General features: G+C 44.9%; 1 protein-coding gene across 4 annotated transcripts in view; it reads right to left on the bottom strand.

Annotated features, from left to right (window-relative positions):
- Positions 1-15,173, bottom strand: part of ARHGAP22 (Rho GTPase activating protein 22) — a 120,726-nt gene that overhangs the window by 19,026 nt on the left and 86,527 nt on the right. For 3 of the 4 annotated variants that reach the window (XM_077183102.1, XM_077183103.1, XM_077183104.1), the window contains 2 exons: positions 3,999-4,206; positions 217-349 (listed from right to left, as the gene is read on the bottom strand). In XM_077183102.1, the coding sequence (XP_077039217.1) occupies positions 217-349; positions 3,999-4,206 (341 nt within the window). Of the gene's footprint in view, positions 1-216; positions 350-3,998; positions 4,207-9,841; positions 10,017-15,173 lie in introns of those variants that run through there. The other variant, XM_077183105.1, reaches the window with a different exon arrangement.

Below are 15,173 nucleotides of genomic sequence, written 5' to 3'. Positions count from 1 at the left end.
CTCTGAAGAAAGATGCACCAGGCTACTGGACTGACTTTTTGTTTTAGGTAGCAGCCTGTGATAACAGCACCTCATTCACAGCTCCAGGAAAATTCAGGGAAAGTTTCCCAGGGACTTCATTAATTTAAATCAAGTTTGAAGAGATGAGGAAAAAAACTCTACTACATTGATTCTTGGGAACATCCTCTGAGGAGGCAGATTAGAAGGATCACTGACCTCTCCCTCATCTTTTGAGAGTAGCTGTCCACAAGAAAGAAAGTCTTCGTATTTGGCAAAGGGGATGACAGGCTCTGGCAGCTCTCGAAGGTAAAGCTTCAGGAGGGACGCCACAGTGTGAACATCTGTGTTGCTGCAACAGAGAAGAGGGAAGGAAATTTAGAAACCCACACTACCCCAAAGCTTGATGCCTTTTGTTGGGGGTGCATCAAGGGCCCTCTTAGGGACAAAGTAGGCACATGGAAGGAAGCTCTTCCTAGTCATTGGTAGTAGGCAGGAAGGTCTGCCTGGGAACAAGGGAAATCTCCATTCTGTCAGGACAGAAATGCACCTCAGGTAACACAGGCAGTGGAAGGGATATGCCTGTCCATGATACTGCTTAAGGTAGGGTGATGCTGTGGTTCCTCTGCTAGTGTGGACCAGGAATGTGAGGAATAGTGCAGGCAAGTGCACAGTGATCACACAGCACTGACAACAGATGCATCCCTGCTCTGTGAAACATAACTGCTGAGTCTCTCACTGATCCTTCCTATGCTCTCCCCAGCCAGCACACATGTACAGCTCATGGGCTGGGCTCCCACGTGCCCTGCTCAATCATTCAGTAAAAAGGGCAGAAGCTGTATTTCCTCCAGGTCCTCTATTGCCTTTTGGTATGGCTGCCTGGCTTGTGGTATCTGGAACCATCCTAGCCCATCTGTTATGATAGGATATCAGCTTTTATTTCCTCTCCTAGTCCAGGAACTTCTTTTTCCTCTTTTTTCTCCTTCACTTTGAAATTGGGGTTGAGGTGTCAGATCCCATGATGAACCCTTTCCAGCTACCCAGCTTCTGGATATGGGGATATCTCTCCCTCATTCCAATTTTCCTGTGGTACAACACTGTTAATCATTGCAGATGACCTCCTCAAAGGTTTTGACTGTTGGAAGTCTAAACAGATTCTGTCACCAGCTCCACCATTACCCTGACTGTCTTTAAAGAATTCTGAGAAAAACATATCAGTGAGCACTGGGCAAGAGAGCTTCAAATCCTTTCTTCTCTCCAAAAGCTGAATCTCTTCTATTTAGTATGTTTCTTTTTTGGAACACACAGCTAAAAGAAAACTGGGAAAACTACAACAGGAAACTGTCAGCAGATACTACATACTCCTCATCTTGCTCATGCTATTCCTATTAAAGAGCTCCATCATATTAAAGAATATCAGAGTTTTACACAGTGGTTTTCTTCAGCTGATTAAAGTGTTTTACAAATGAGATCAATACCCTTATTTTTTTTTTCCTTTAGTGTGAAGTTTCAGGCATGGATGGTGGATCTGACTATCCCTGAGAAGCAGAGCCCAGAACAGAGCTTCAGGGCCACTGTCTGCAGTAACTGTTTCATCCATGATGCCATATGAAATGCAGCCAGACTTTCAGTCAACATGAAAGTGCAACAGCAACAGACTGCTCTAGGTGCTTCCAAAACAGCAACACCTGGCCTTTCATAAGAACATTGGAAAAGAAAGCCTTTTAAAAATAAATATTTTAATTGTCAGTCATTGCAGAGGTTTGATCCATCATGGGGCAGGCAGGCCATAAGCCTGGGATATCACTGTAGTTACAAAAGATGTCTAAAAGCACTGACTGCAGCTGGGAAATAAGAAAGGATATTCCTTTCACTGCACCTGATTTGGAAAGAAGCATAAGGATTTCACACTTCTGCTGCTGAGGTATCCCAGGCCATACAGAAATAAGCTGTAGTTACACATTGAGAAAATTATGGTTGCTAGGAGGGGAAGCATTTAATTTAGCCAGAGTGGCACTCCCTCTCCCTTCCTGCTCTCTGTGACTACAGGTGTGTGAGACAGACTGTATGGGGAATGGTGGAAAGAGCAAAAGGCAACAACTGGGACACCCTCAATTTTCCACTACTCGGGTACTCCAGGCTTGCTTCCTTCGATTGTGCACTGAACCCTTCGTTGCTGCATTACACACTGACACACACAAGGCAGCCATTCCTTCCTGGAGGTCCTTGGTGCCTCTCCAAAAGGGGAGACTTAGCCCTGATCTGTTTAGCCAGTGCAAATACCTGTGCAAATAAAAGTGCTCTCTGCACCTGAGCTGGGGTAAGGCACTGCAAGAGGTTTCTGTGGATGTTCCATCCCTGGAAGTGTTCAAAGCCAGGTTGAAAGGGCTCTGAGCAACCTGATCTAGTGGAAGGTATCCCTGCCCATGGCAAGGGGCTTGAAGGAGATGAGCTTTAAGGTCCCTTCCAATCCAAACTATTGTACAATTGTATTTTGCTTTAAAAATGCTCTGTGGAGGCTTGGTTTATCTACATAACAAAGTTAGATAAGGCTAAATAAAACTTGAAATTGAAACTTTCACTCCTAATTAATTCCTTCTGTAGATACTCCTGTTCCACAGTGTAAGCACTGAATTAAGATAATTCTAATTCTGAACTAGAACACCCAGACATTCAATTAAAAACACAAAGGTTTTGTTCAAGAAAAAATTAACTGAGAAAATTTGATGATTTCAAACTTATTTTTTCATGAAAATATTTCTAAATGTTTGACACTTCCATTTAGGGAACAAATGCTGTTTGTGGTTAGGAATCAAAGAAAGGAGGATGGGTGGTCTGGGAAGCTGAGGGAAGGGAAGAATTAAAAGAATGTTTCAAATAAACTCTGAAGATATACTTCCCAAGATGAGACCAAACACTGTTTCTGCCCACGCAGGAGACAGTCCTGGCTCTTCCTGCAGTGGTAGGGAGGGAAGGGAAGGGATTGGCAAGGTTGAGACTGGCTGCAGGTCCAGGGGAGCAATCCCCAAAGGTTAATGTGTTGGTAACACGCCAGATGCCGCTGGCATCACCTGGAAAGTCTGGGCTAGTGAGGATCAGCAAGAAATGATGCCAGGCCTCCAAGACAAGATCCCAGATCTGATCTCATTTATGGACCTGTGATAGAGATCAGACCAGATCTACACAACACCCTTGGATCCAAATATCCCTGAAGTTCAAGGTCTCTGTTAGGGTCAAGCCCCATTTCGCAAAGGGCTATTGAGCTTTGCACAATGCTGACCTTCACTCCAGGCAGGATGCACTTCTGACAGAGTGCATGAAATGTTAGTTACAGGGTAAGGACAGCTATTGGCTGGAAGGCCTTGACAGCATTCATCTTTCTCATCATCTGACTGCCTGAGGGCCAATGTAGAGACAGCACAGCTGAGAGCTGCCCTTCCCTTGCTGCCCTTGGATGGAGCATGCAGAGACAGGGTTGGCACTCCTCCCATGGGAACCAATATTAAGCTGAGCATCTACAAAACAGCTGCTGGCATAAAGGCCAGGTAAAACATGTCAGATGGTGGTGACTATTCTGAAACCTGGTGACAAAGGAAGAGTCAAGATATTGCTCCAGGCAGATCTGCTGGGAGAATGCAACATCTGAAAGCAGTACATCACCTAGTTCAGCTCTGTCACAACCATTTCTCTGATGGGATCCCACCAGCCTCTCAGTTTGCTGCACCCAAATCTAGCAATGCTTTTCATTCAACATGTGCTTAAGCTGAAACACTGGAGGAGCCCCACACAGACCAATGAGCTCTGCTCCACCACTGAGCTGAATAAAGGCCTCCACACCCACCACCAGGTGGGAGAAAGCTTCATCAGCGCTTTCAACAGAGAGGATGATGGTGTGGAAAGAACATGAGAACATGCAAGCCAGGATTGCCACTGCATGGACATTACTGGCAGATTTTACATGTCACACATACACCAGCCTGAATTTGGTGATGTCAACTCACCTGTCAAAAAGGGGTTTCTCTCCACAGTCAAAAGAGTCCTGCAGATCTTTGACGAGGTTGGCCTGTCCGGGCATGCGGAAGAGCCCCTCCTCGGTGAGGCCTCGCTCCCGGATGAAGTCCACGCACTGCTCCACCAGCAGCGGGGCCAGGCGCTGCCCATAGCGCCGCTCGTACTGCACCGTGTCCTCCAGGCGCTGCCCAAAGATCCCTGCCACAGAGAGAGAGACACCCACGGGTCAGCTCAACCCTGCCTGAGCTCCTGCTTGGGGGATCCCTGCCACCAGAGAGAGAGAGACACCTGTGGGTCAGCTCAACCCTGCCTGAGCTCCTGCTTGGGGGATCCCTGCCACAGAGAGAGAGAGAGAGACACCCGTGGGTCAGCTCAACCCTGCCTGAGCTCCTGCTTGGGGGATCCCTGCCACAGAGAGAGAGAGACACCCGTGGGTCAGCTCAACCCTGCCTGAGCTCCTGCTTGGGGCACACAGGGAGGGAAGCTCTCACATGGAGGGGGCAGCCTGTTGAAGGTCCAGTTTCTAACAGACTCTGAAGAATAAAGCTATTTTTAAAAACAAGAATTACATGATGAATACTTTTTTCTTCTGCTTGACAGTGCTTCAAACTGCTCTCTGCCCTAAGCTGGTTTGTATCTCATACACAAGGAAGGTAGGCTTAAGGTTATGTTTATGGTTTTCCACAGCTGTGCTGGATTTAGATTAAGTATTTATACTTTCATTGCAGCTCCCATCCCAAGAAGACCAAAACAAAGGCTACATTGACTTTATGGGGCACATGTCCTTGCTGCATGCACCCACTGCTTAGGCTGTCCCACAGCTGCCCTCCATTAGTTTGCAGCTGGCCAGCCCAACAGGCAGCAATCCAACTAGGGACTGCTAATACAGCAGAGTACAGCTGTCAGCATTAAAACTGGATATTGTGAGAATCTTCCACCATCCTGGCAGACTCTATTTCTTTTCCTTTCATTAAACTTGCTGAATGAAAATTTAAAATGAAAAAAAAAAAACCCAGTAAAAATCATCTTTGACTACAGATTGCCCTTCCTACTAAAAATTGTGTGCTGTACCTCTTGCATCTTGAAAATATCAGAAGCACCATATTCTGTAAAACCAGACTGGCCTAGGTTAATTCTTTAGTCAGATCTACTGTAGACACTTATCATTAAGCACTGTCTGTTTCTCTGGGGAGTATGGAGTTCCTGGCCAATACCAGCTGCTGAATGCCACTTTTCTGGCATCAATTTTTTCAGCAAGACAGAAGGGGCTCAGGCTATGTAAGTCAGAGATCTTAGTTCAATCCCCACCACTAGGAGACTGCTCCATCTAAAAGGACTGCCATTGATTTGAGTTCTGAAACTCTAATTCTAGCACCCTACTATGTTTGGTGGAGTAAGAGAAGAGAGTATCCAAGTTAATAATGTTTTGGCAATAAGAATTCAGTAAATGAGGGAATCCCAGAATCTACTTCCAGAATTTCAGAATCTACTCAGAACTTCAGATTAAACCAGACCAGAGCAGGTAGGAAATTCTATTCAGGGATTTCTCAAAGCTCCAAGAAGTTTTCTATAGATATCAAGGATCTTTAGAGAATTCATTCAGCACTCAGTTAAACCTGCAGGTCTGGAAAAAAAAAAAAGGCAGCATGCAATATTGGAGTCACACTGTTTCACGCTCCATAGCCAGAAGCTGTGTTTAATACTTGCACATATGTGCTCATACCAGGCCAGGGAATCTGGTCATTTCTAAAGGCTCCACTTACCTTCCCCCACTAGAGACCATGTCTTCCTCTTTTTTTTTTTAGTGCTACATTCATGAGAGGCTGGTAACTGCTGGTAGGACATTTCCTAACTATCCATCACTGTTCTTCATAGGAGACACCCTGTCAAACCATACCTGCTTTCTATATTCAGTCCAAGCCTGCTGAATCCTCAGTAAAACAAACCTCTCATTATCAGGTTCAACTCACTGAATGAAAGCTGCAAGAAGAATCCTGAAGCCCAATTTCCTTTCCCTGCCTGTTTGTTATACATCAGAAGACAGAAACTTTCCTTACACCACAGCCTACACAATTGCATTACAGTATCAAAGCTGGAGGGCCATGAAAAGTCTCAAAGGAAATTCCCTCATCCTGGCAGGAGAGCATGCCCTGGAGCATGGGAGTGACTTATCTTTACCACTGTATGTGTTGGGTTTATTGCAGAGTAAAGGTTTTACTAGTTCTTATTTCTAATCTGAGTTTTCACTGAGTTGGGTGCCTCTGAAGTCAGTTTCTAGGAAAGAGAATCTCTTTCTGGTTTTGCACAGATTGCTTTATAATCCCATCATGTAATCCCTGCTGTCATGATGGGGCATATCTATTCCTTAAAATGACACATGTTGTCCACTTTTCCAGATGCAAGACATATAAATTCAGGGAGGTTGGGACGTGGCACGTGTCAGGGCAATAGCAGCCCTCTTTTCTCAAATCCCAGCTTCCTGAATCTGTTTCCTAATGGGTCTGTCTAGAGAAAACTCTGGGAAGGAGGTAAATGTTCTGCATTCTCCAGGCATAAAGCACATGTACAGTGTTCTTCTATAAGCTCATGTTCTGATGTTCTACACTTAGATCAAGGACAAAAGCATTGTCAGACACACACACATAAGCAAGCACAGGCAGAACAAGCATATGCATAATCTCCACTGAAGAGAATCTACTTTTCCCCAGCCTTGACTGGTCTGTGATCAGCCACATCTCTAATGCATTTCAGGCAGCATCAGTCCTTGCCTTCACAGTCAACTTGGATCACAACAGCAATAACTTTCTGTAGGTGCAATCTACAGTGAGTGACTTCTGGAGACAAGAGAACTACAGTCAAATAGAGAGCACCAACACAGAGGTTAAGGAATGTGATGCTAAGAGGTAGAAGGGTGATCTCCTTTGAGACTAAGATGGAGCAGCAGATGGACCCTTCACAAACACAGTCGCACCATCACTGTGGGTGTCTCCTGCACAGCCAGATGCTGGGGATCCCATCTTTCCTCCTCACACACTAAGGTTAGTAACACTTTTCTCCTTGATGAAAACAACAATCTTTGGAGGAAATAAAGGCATTGAAATATTCTTATACTGCAGTATTCTTCACCTCCCTTCAGACCATTACAAATAAGTAACAAGAAAAACCAGACATGAAACAAACATGACCGAGGAAGAAGATGATCTACCTATCACAGAATGAGGGAAAGGAGCTGGCACAAGCATGGGGGCTTTTTCTTGTGTGACAGTGTCTGCTGAAGGGCTGTGCTAGTGAGATCACACAGTCTGTATAGGTGATTTTTGGTGGGAAGAGGACTCGCGTCATTGCTGGGGTGAAAGACTTCTGGCAGCCCAGCTGTCTCTCAGCTGCCTCCCACCCAGGTTTGGCAGCCCCACTCCAACCCAGCTCCAGCTGCAGATCTATGCCTTTCATTCTCCCTTGAAACTGAACCCTAATTTTCCAGGGAAGCATTAGAAAGGACCACCAAACATTGCTGAGACAAAATAATTCACCCAAGATAAGTCTTTTGCTAACTGCGATTTTCCCTTTGTTACATTTTTCAGTTACACTGCAGCTCCATGCTTTTTCTTTCTCTCTGTCCCACGTTTTTTGCTGAGCCACAAACAAGGGCCACCAGAGATGCTGCTCAGAAGGAGGACTGCACCCAGGCTGAGTCTTTTGGCAGTAAGAGCATTATGGTTGGTGTTAAGAGAGAAAAAGCACAAGAGTTGCAGTTAGTGGGACTGAAAAGTTGGCCTTGGAGAAATTGCTCATCTGTGCAGTGGCTGCAGAACTTGTCCATGGCTTAGAAAAGAAAAATAATATAAAGATACATAGAAAGAGCAACCTAAAAGCTATTTATGGAGTGGGGCTAGAAATGTTCTGTCAAAAGGAAGTCTGAGATGCTGACAGTTCCGGGCTGGCTATCTGGGCATCTGCTTGATGAAGTTTGGGAGAATTATCACTTGGACCCTCTCAGTCACACTGGCAACACACTTAGCAGGTACGCCTACTTCAGTCTCCCAGTGCCACACAGGGCACACTGAGGAACTGGGGTTCTGTGGCTCTGTATCATTCCTCTCATTTCTGTCAGGTCTCAGAGCTTGTAAAAGTGATGTAGTTAAATGTGCCTGAAACTCCCAGTATATGACAGCATCTCCAGTTTGGACAGGGACTGCCCTGCCTTGCAAGGAGAAGCAATGCGGAGCCAGTCACACACAGCCTCACTGCCTGCTCCTCAAGGCACAGGCCTGTTTTTAATCACTGGGCCCTGCAGCTCAGACTGAACTTGGCAGCGCTTCACTCCATTTGATGATCCTGCTGGAAGACATTAAAGTATTTTTCTTCATTCTAAAGAAGGGGAGCCAGTGCCATCTAGTCACACTCCAGACAGTGTTAAGCTGGAAATAAAGTCAAAAGTTTACTAGCAACCTAAGGGTTAACTTTCCTTGTCATAACCTTATCTATAGCTAGCCCCTTTTGTTTGATTTCAAAGCAGAAAAAAACTCCAGCATGCCTGGAACCACATCCTTAATCTCAGAAAGATTCAAGAGATACTAAAAAAATGAGCTAGCAGAGCTACAGAATTTCTTTCCTCCACTCCAACAAGCTGCCTCTGTTCTTTAAAGATTTAGGTGACTCTTTGTGGAAAAAGCAAGCCAGGAATGATGTACTGACTAAGACACAGACAGGCTCTCTGTCCTGGCCTGAACAGCTCACCCACCAGCTCCAGGCATACAAAGCCTATACATTCAGCTATGCTGTCCAGACATGCAGTGGGCAGGAAAATATATGCTCTCTGCTACATTTTTCCTCATCATAGGCTCTGAGTTCAACCAAAATAAACTAAAGACAGAGATAAAGTCAGTTTTTGAGTAGATTTTCTTCATACGGAGGACTAAGGACTCTGCATCTGCTTAGAGTGTGAAAAGTCCAGGCACACCTACGTCAGCTCTATGTGCAGCTTATTCCACACACGTTAAAAGATGTGTGGGAAGATAATCAGGCTTACACCTGGGTGCTGCTCCACAACAGCACATACACCCGCGCACGCATGTGGTGCCTCACAGACAGGCAGTTTATGGATATAAAGATTGTGTACGTGCTCACCTGCACAGGTAAGTGCCTGCTTTTACCTTCCCACTTTCATTCTTAAGTTCCCATTTATCTGTCCCTCTCACACTTGAAAGCACTGAGAAAAAATCACGGGCAGACATTCAGAAATGCATGTGTTTCCACAGCACAAAACACACACAAATCTTTAACTTGTTTCCTCTCCCCTAGCCCACCCAAGCACAGACTACGTGAATTACTGCAGCAGCAGCAGAAAAAGGAGTTTCATTGTAGGAGCCATGTGTACTAAAAAAGATAGTCCTGAACAACTAAACAATTGAATGCAAGAATAGGGGGGAAAGAAAGGAGGCAAAAGACAACTAGGAATCGAGAAAAATTGACAACATAACTTGCCTAGAGTCACACAAATGAGTCTGTGGTACAACTTGGTGTCTTCTGACCCCGTTCCCAGAAAGAGCAGTCCGTATACTAGAAGGTGATTGCTCTCATCTACATACATCCATTTAAATATTCTGTAGATATGAAATAGAAACACCTCTCCCCAGAACTATCTTCACATGCTAGCTTGGAATCCAGTAGTATTTTTGGCCATAGACTGTGTCCTTCCCACTCCTTCCCTCTTTGTAAAGTCAGCTCCTATTTTAGATTCTTAGCCTCTGTCTAAGGCTACACTTAAATATCTGCTTTTCCTCCAGCAAAAGAAAACCATAACAAATCTAAACTCTGGAAAATCATCTCATACCTCTGGTTCTTGTGCAGCACTCCGCTACATGACAGGCGCTGAGCTTCAAGCAGAAACCAGGCAGTGTCAGACAGCAGGAGCGGCAGAGAAAGAAAGTCCTGACTTCAGGCATCAGACACATTCTGAGTCCCAGCACTGGCAGCTTTCCATTCACCCAGCGCTACAGAGCACAGAGCAGCCGATCTGCCCTGGGAGATAATCTCGGCAGCACATCTGGTCTTAGCTCCACAACTCGGCATTAATTATGACTTGTGCAGAAAGCATTTGAAACATCCAATGAGCTGCAGAGCTGCCCGGCTCGCTCCGCGCGGGGAAGGAGAGAGGAGAAAGACAGGCAGGTAGGGTCTTGCCCACCCTCGAAGCAGCCGCCAATGTAAACAGCAGCTAAGTATGGGTCACAAGTTTTAACAAAGGCATCCCCCATCGGCTCTGTAATATATTCATGCTCTAATTGCTTGTCAGATCTATTCCAGATAGCTGGAAAAGCTGAGCAACAGTTGCTGTCTGCATGCCACGCTTTGGATCCTTCCTGATACAGGCAATATTACTGTGCTGCAGGCAAACTGGTGCCCTGGTCTGGCCTCCCATCTGCTTTCAAAGCGACAGAAGCAGAAACCTGGTTTTGGAGGGGAACATTTCCCCACAGCAGCCTCAGCATGCTCTGAGAGTACCTCCACAGCTCTGGGACAGGTTGGAAAGTCTAACAAAGCTTAGGAAAAGCTACACTCCTTGACCTGTGCAGGTTTTTTGGTGCTTACTGCCTCTGCTTTAGCTCTTTACAAAGAAGTTGCCTGAACTAATAGCTCACTTGAATAACTGGTAGAGGAAGGGACTACAATCACTACATGTGAACCAATACCCAGGCACTTTGCTTGCAGGAAAACACTCACCCCTCCCAGCTCTTGCTCTCAGGGTAAGAAGCCTGTCATTAACAAAAACGCTTACCATGCAATGCCCTGTGCAGTTATACAAAGGTCAGGCCACCACTCCATTCACAAAATGCACTCATGTGACTGCAGATCTGCAGCAGTCACCACGCAAAACCCTTGCACCAGGCTTCTGAGCAATTTTATCACTATTAGCTAAGTTAGAGAAAACTTCTCCCTCTGCAGGGGAAAAAACAAACAAACAAACAAAAAAGCCCTCTCTGAAGCTGCTCATCTGCTTCAGTTGTTAAAAGGTCTGTGGTCACTATATAGGGAACATTCACCTGAACTTAGTGGCCCACCCCTTGCCCACTTCTGAAGAACACAGTGCTTCTCACCATAAGTAAAGGCAGTACTAGGATCAAAAGCATCAGTTCTTGAACATGGTGTGATTCTTAGAGCTGTCGTGTGCAGGGCCAGAAGCTGGGACTTTGATGATCCTAGTGAGTGCCTTCCAACTCAAATATTCTACGACTGGCAAGATAGTAAGGTATTACCTAGCTATTTAAGGTATACCCTGAGTAGCATGGTTCTGCACAACTAGACACCAGAAGGCCAGTCAATACACCAGACACTATTTAAAGGACACTAAAGAATATTTAGAAAGTGATGGAAATCCTTAAACCCAAGGTACAAATGAGCTCCTCAGTATCCTTCACCCTTTTATTATCCTCTCTTCTCCTGTGGTGAACACAGCAGGCTACAGGTTAGGGAGAGCCTGCCCACAATGCTAACTGGTGAGCACAACAAATCTGCTTTTAAATAGCTGAGATGCCACCAGAATTTCTGGCACTGTTTCCTGGAATAATGCCTCAAATTGTGCCACATCTGCTAATAACATTATGGAGCTTAGGACCCAGTGTTTGGGATGGAAGCACAGGAGATAGCAAATGCAGACTTTTGTTCTTCCATTCACTTCTCCACTGCTGTTTTCCATCTCCCAGAACACAGGAACAAGGAGGTATCCAATGAAATAGAAAGTCATGCTGTTTAACATGGATATTGTTATACCCGAAGTATAATTAATCTGTGAAATTCACAGCCTCTCTGTGGCCAAGGACACAGCATGACTGAAGCATGATCAGACTTCAGCAGTACTTACAATGCTGTGAGATGATGAAACTGATGCAAACTCTTCCCCAAAGAGCAAACACAGCTCTCCGGTGAGAAAAAAATCTGGAGCACATGCTCACTCACATAAGCATCAGAAGTGAAGCAGAAAATGGGAGCTGTTTCAGTGCTGTTCCCTGCACAAGGTAACTCTGCAGCTATAGGTGTCCTGAGACAGCAACACTGTGCTACACACTCCACAAGTACCACCTGTCTTCTTACATGAAGCTCTCAAACCTTTTAAAAACATGGGGTTAAAATTCATGACTTAGACTACAGAATATTATAAGACTGCAATGAAAATCACTATATATATATACACACACACATAATTTTTCTTCTGTGTTTTGAATTTACACATCACACTTGGATCCTGCTTTCTCTGTTAACCACATTTGTCAAAATTGAAATCCAAGGTTCACACATAATCACTGGACTGCAGGGGCTGCAGGATCCAGAAGCATACTTGATACTGCAATTGTAGCAATATAATCCAAAACATTTGCCACATTGCATATATCATGAAAACTTCCACCTGGAGATCTCCCTATACACATATGCCAAGGAGAGAATGGGTAATGGAGACTGAACTCCCTCTTCCCACACTGGTATGAAGTTTTTAAACTGCAGAAAAGTTTAGCAGCTCTCATTTTCTACGAAACAGCTTAGGTTTATAAAATTGTTCAGACATTACATCTCCCATGAACTTGCTGCTGGGGAGCTGGAGGTGTTCTTTCCCAGTGTCATTGCAGGGAGAGAGCCCCAGCCCTGCTCCTCTGAGCTAGCACTGCTGCAGTTATTCTGTTGCAGGTACCAGAACAGAAGAAAGCATCCCGCCTTTACACATCACTACAAGCCTCGAGACTGGCTGGGAAGCTCACTACAGCTCACACAACCTCTGAAAATCCAGGTATGTTTCAGGCTTGGCATCTAACTCAGGTGAAATTCAATCTTGGGTCTGGTTGCAACAGACAGGAGTGGTGAACCTGCATGAACTCGGAGGATTTCTCCTCATCTCTGACTGTGAGCAAACTTCTTGGCTTGCACAGCTCTAGCAAGTGCCCATGGGGTGTGTGTATTTTTAGATGCTGGATTAGAGGATTAGCTAATATACAGGTACACTCAAGCAGATCTGAGGGAACTCAAATCTAGGAAATTGCTCTATTTGTACATAAAGGGCCTAGTATCAAAGTTAGAGCCATAGCTGAAGTTCCCTATTTTACAAGAAGGTTGAACCTTGTAAAGACTCATTTTTCAACCCAGGTAAACCTGGGCACTTGAACATCTTTTATCTGCTGAAAGCTGGCAGTGAACTGGTTAGAGGTGATCAGTCATAGAGCTGAACCCAGCAGGAAAAGCTTCAGCACTAATATCTTCTGTACAGAAATTTTCCCATTTCCTCCCTCTTCAAGCACTTGGTCAGATCCTTCCCTAACCAAAATTATGTCCCCACACCCCTCACCAGCTCTGTGCTGGGGTCTCAACCCTTACTGGGGAAATTAAGTCTTTTGAGGGTAAACAGGCTTCTGTTTACTGACTGATAAAACAGTTCACTCTGGGTTAAAGATTTGCAAATAGCTATGCTCACCTTTCTACCACAGTAGATTCTTCTTAACCTGTGTGATGTGCCTTCCCATCTCTCTAAAATATGCCAGGAAAGGAACTGACTAAGCAGCACTATAAATTACCCAGTGATGGGCTGACCAGTTTATGCTCCAAACTGAGATTGTAACTGTGCTCACAGAGAAAAGATGATAAACAGACCTAAACATCACTTAACCACAGCATTCTGAACCCAGAGCCAACCCCCTGTGTTTATTGCTCTATTTCTCTCTAAAGAAAGGCAAGAGCATTTAGAGAACAAAACAGCAAGAGCAGCAACAAATGCCTTTTATCAAGCAGTGATCTGGACCAATGTGCCCTGGACAACTTCTTTCTCCCCACATCCTAAGATCATGTATTACAGAATTTTTTACTTGTTGACTCTTCCATATGTCTCTCTATGTTTAAAAGACAGCTTCTATATGATTGTCTGAAGCTATGTCTGTAGAAAGCACTCGGTCAGCAGGTCACCATTTTCAAGTGGTGCTGCTTGTTGATGCCCCCACTGATGATGCACAGAAAAGTTTTACAAAACTTCTGGGTGTTAGCAAGTAAAAAATAGTTATCACATAGTGTAATTGTTGCTATCGGTGTCTTATCTCAGTAGAGATGGATCCCAGTGGTTTAAATGAAAGGATCATGGAGTCTGAAACCTCTAGTATGGAATAAAATTACTCACCTGGATTTCTGGCCATCCTGGAACCTGGCAGGGACTGAGATCCACATTTACAGCCAACATTTAGCACATTAGGCACTTTTATCCATTCAGAAAGCCAGACATGGCTTTCTTATGTCCTGAAGCTTTTCCATATCCCAAGCCTCCCCATATCCCAGGGTTGATAACCTAAGCACAGTCGTTCATTGAGATGCAGACAGGATGAACACCAAACACATGGATGTTTATCCAAATCAAACTTCATCAGAAATACCTCAGCCAGTCTCTAACCTTCAATAAGCTCTGATATAGCACTCCAAGAACATCCATTCCTGCTCTGGGATGACCAAGCACAGGCTCCACTCAGAGCCCAGCCCAGCCTGGGCACCAGCACTGACCATCACTGAGAGTCTTGGGCCAGCAGCTTTAGAGGTGAAACACATGCAAGGAGCAGGGGAGTAGGATCTGACTTCTAAAGGTAAGGTCTTGACATGCTTTAGTTTTGATTCTATTTTAGACTCTTCCATCAAATATTTACACACTATACACCATCCTTGATAAGAACCACTCTGACGCTTCTCTTCCTCAGGCTAAACAATCCAAGCCTCCTCAGCTTCTCTTAGCATTTTCTTGCACAATCCTTTAATCATTTTAGTGACCTCTCACTCGACTCACTCCAGTGATCCCATGGCCTTCTAGTCCCAGGCAGACAAGAACTGGACAAAGAAAACAGGATGTTGAATTACTAGTGCTGAGGTGAAGGCTCACCTCCCTGAACCTGCTGGCAATGCTCCTCCTAAAGCAGCCCAGGAATTTGCTGGCCACAAGGGTGCATTGCTGGCTCATGTTCAACTTGTTCAAGAGCATCCCAGTTCTTCTCTGCAAAGATGCTTTCCGGTCAGTCAGCTCCCCATATGTGCTGCTGCCTACGTTCATCATCTGCCGCTGCAGGACTTGGCATTACTCTCTGTTGAACTTCATCAGGTTCCTGTTCACTCCTTCCTTCAGCCTGTTGGGACCTCTCTAAATGATGTCACAA

This window comes from Agelaius phoeniceus, chromosome 9 (assembly GCF_051311805.1).
Source record: "Agelaius phoeniceus isolate bAgePho1 chromosome 9, bAgePho1.hap1, whole genome shotgun sequence".
NCBI classification, from domain to species: domain Eukaryota; kingdom Metazoa; phylum Chordata; class Aves; order Passeriformes; family Icteridae; genus Agelaius; species Agelaius phoeniceus.
Note: the sequence above shows the minus strand (reverse complement) of the source record. Positions and strands in the feature narration are given on the sequence as shown.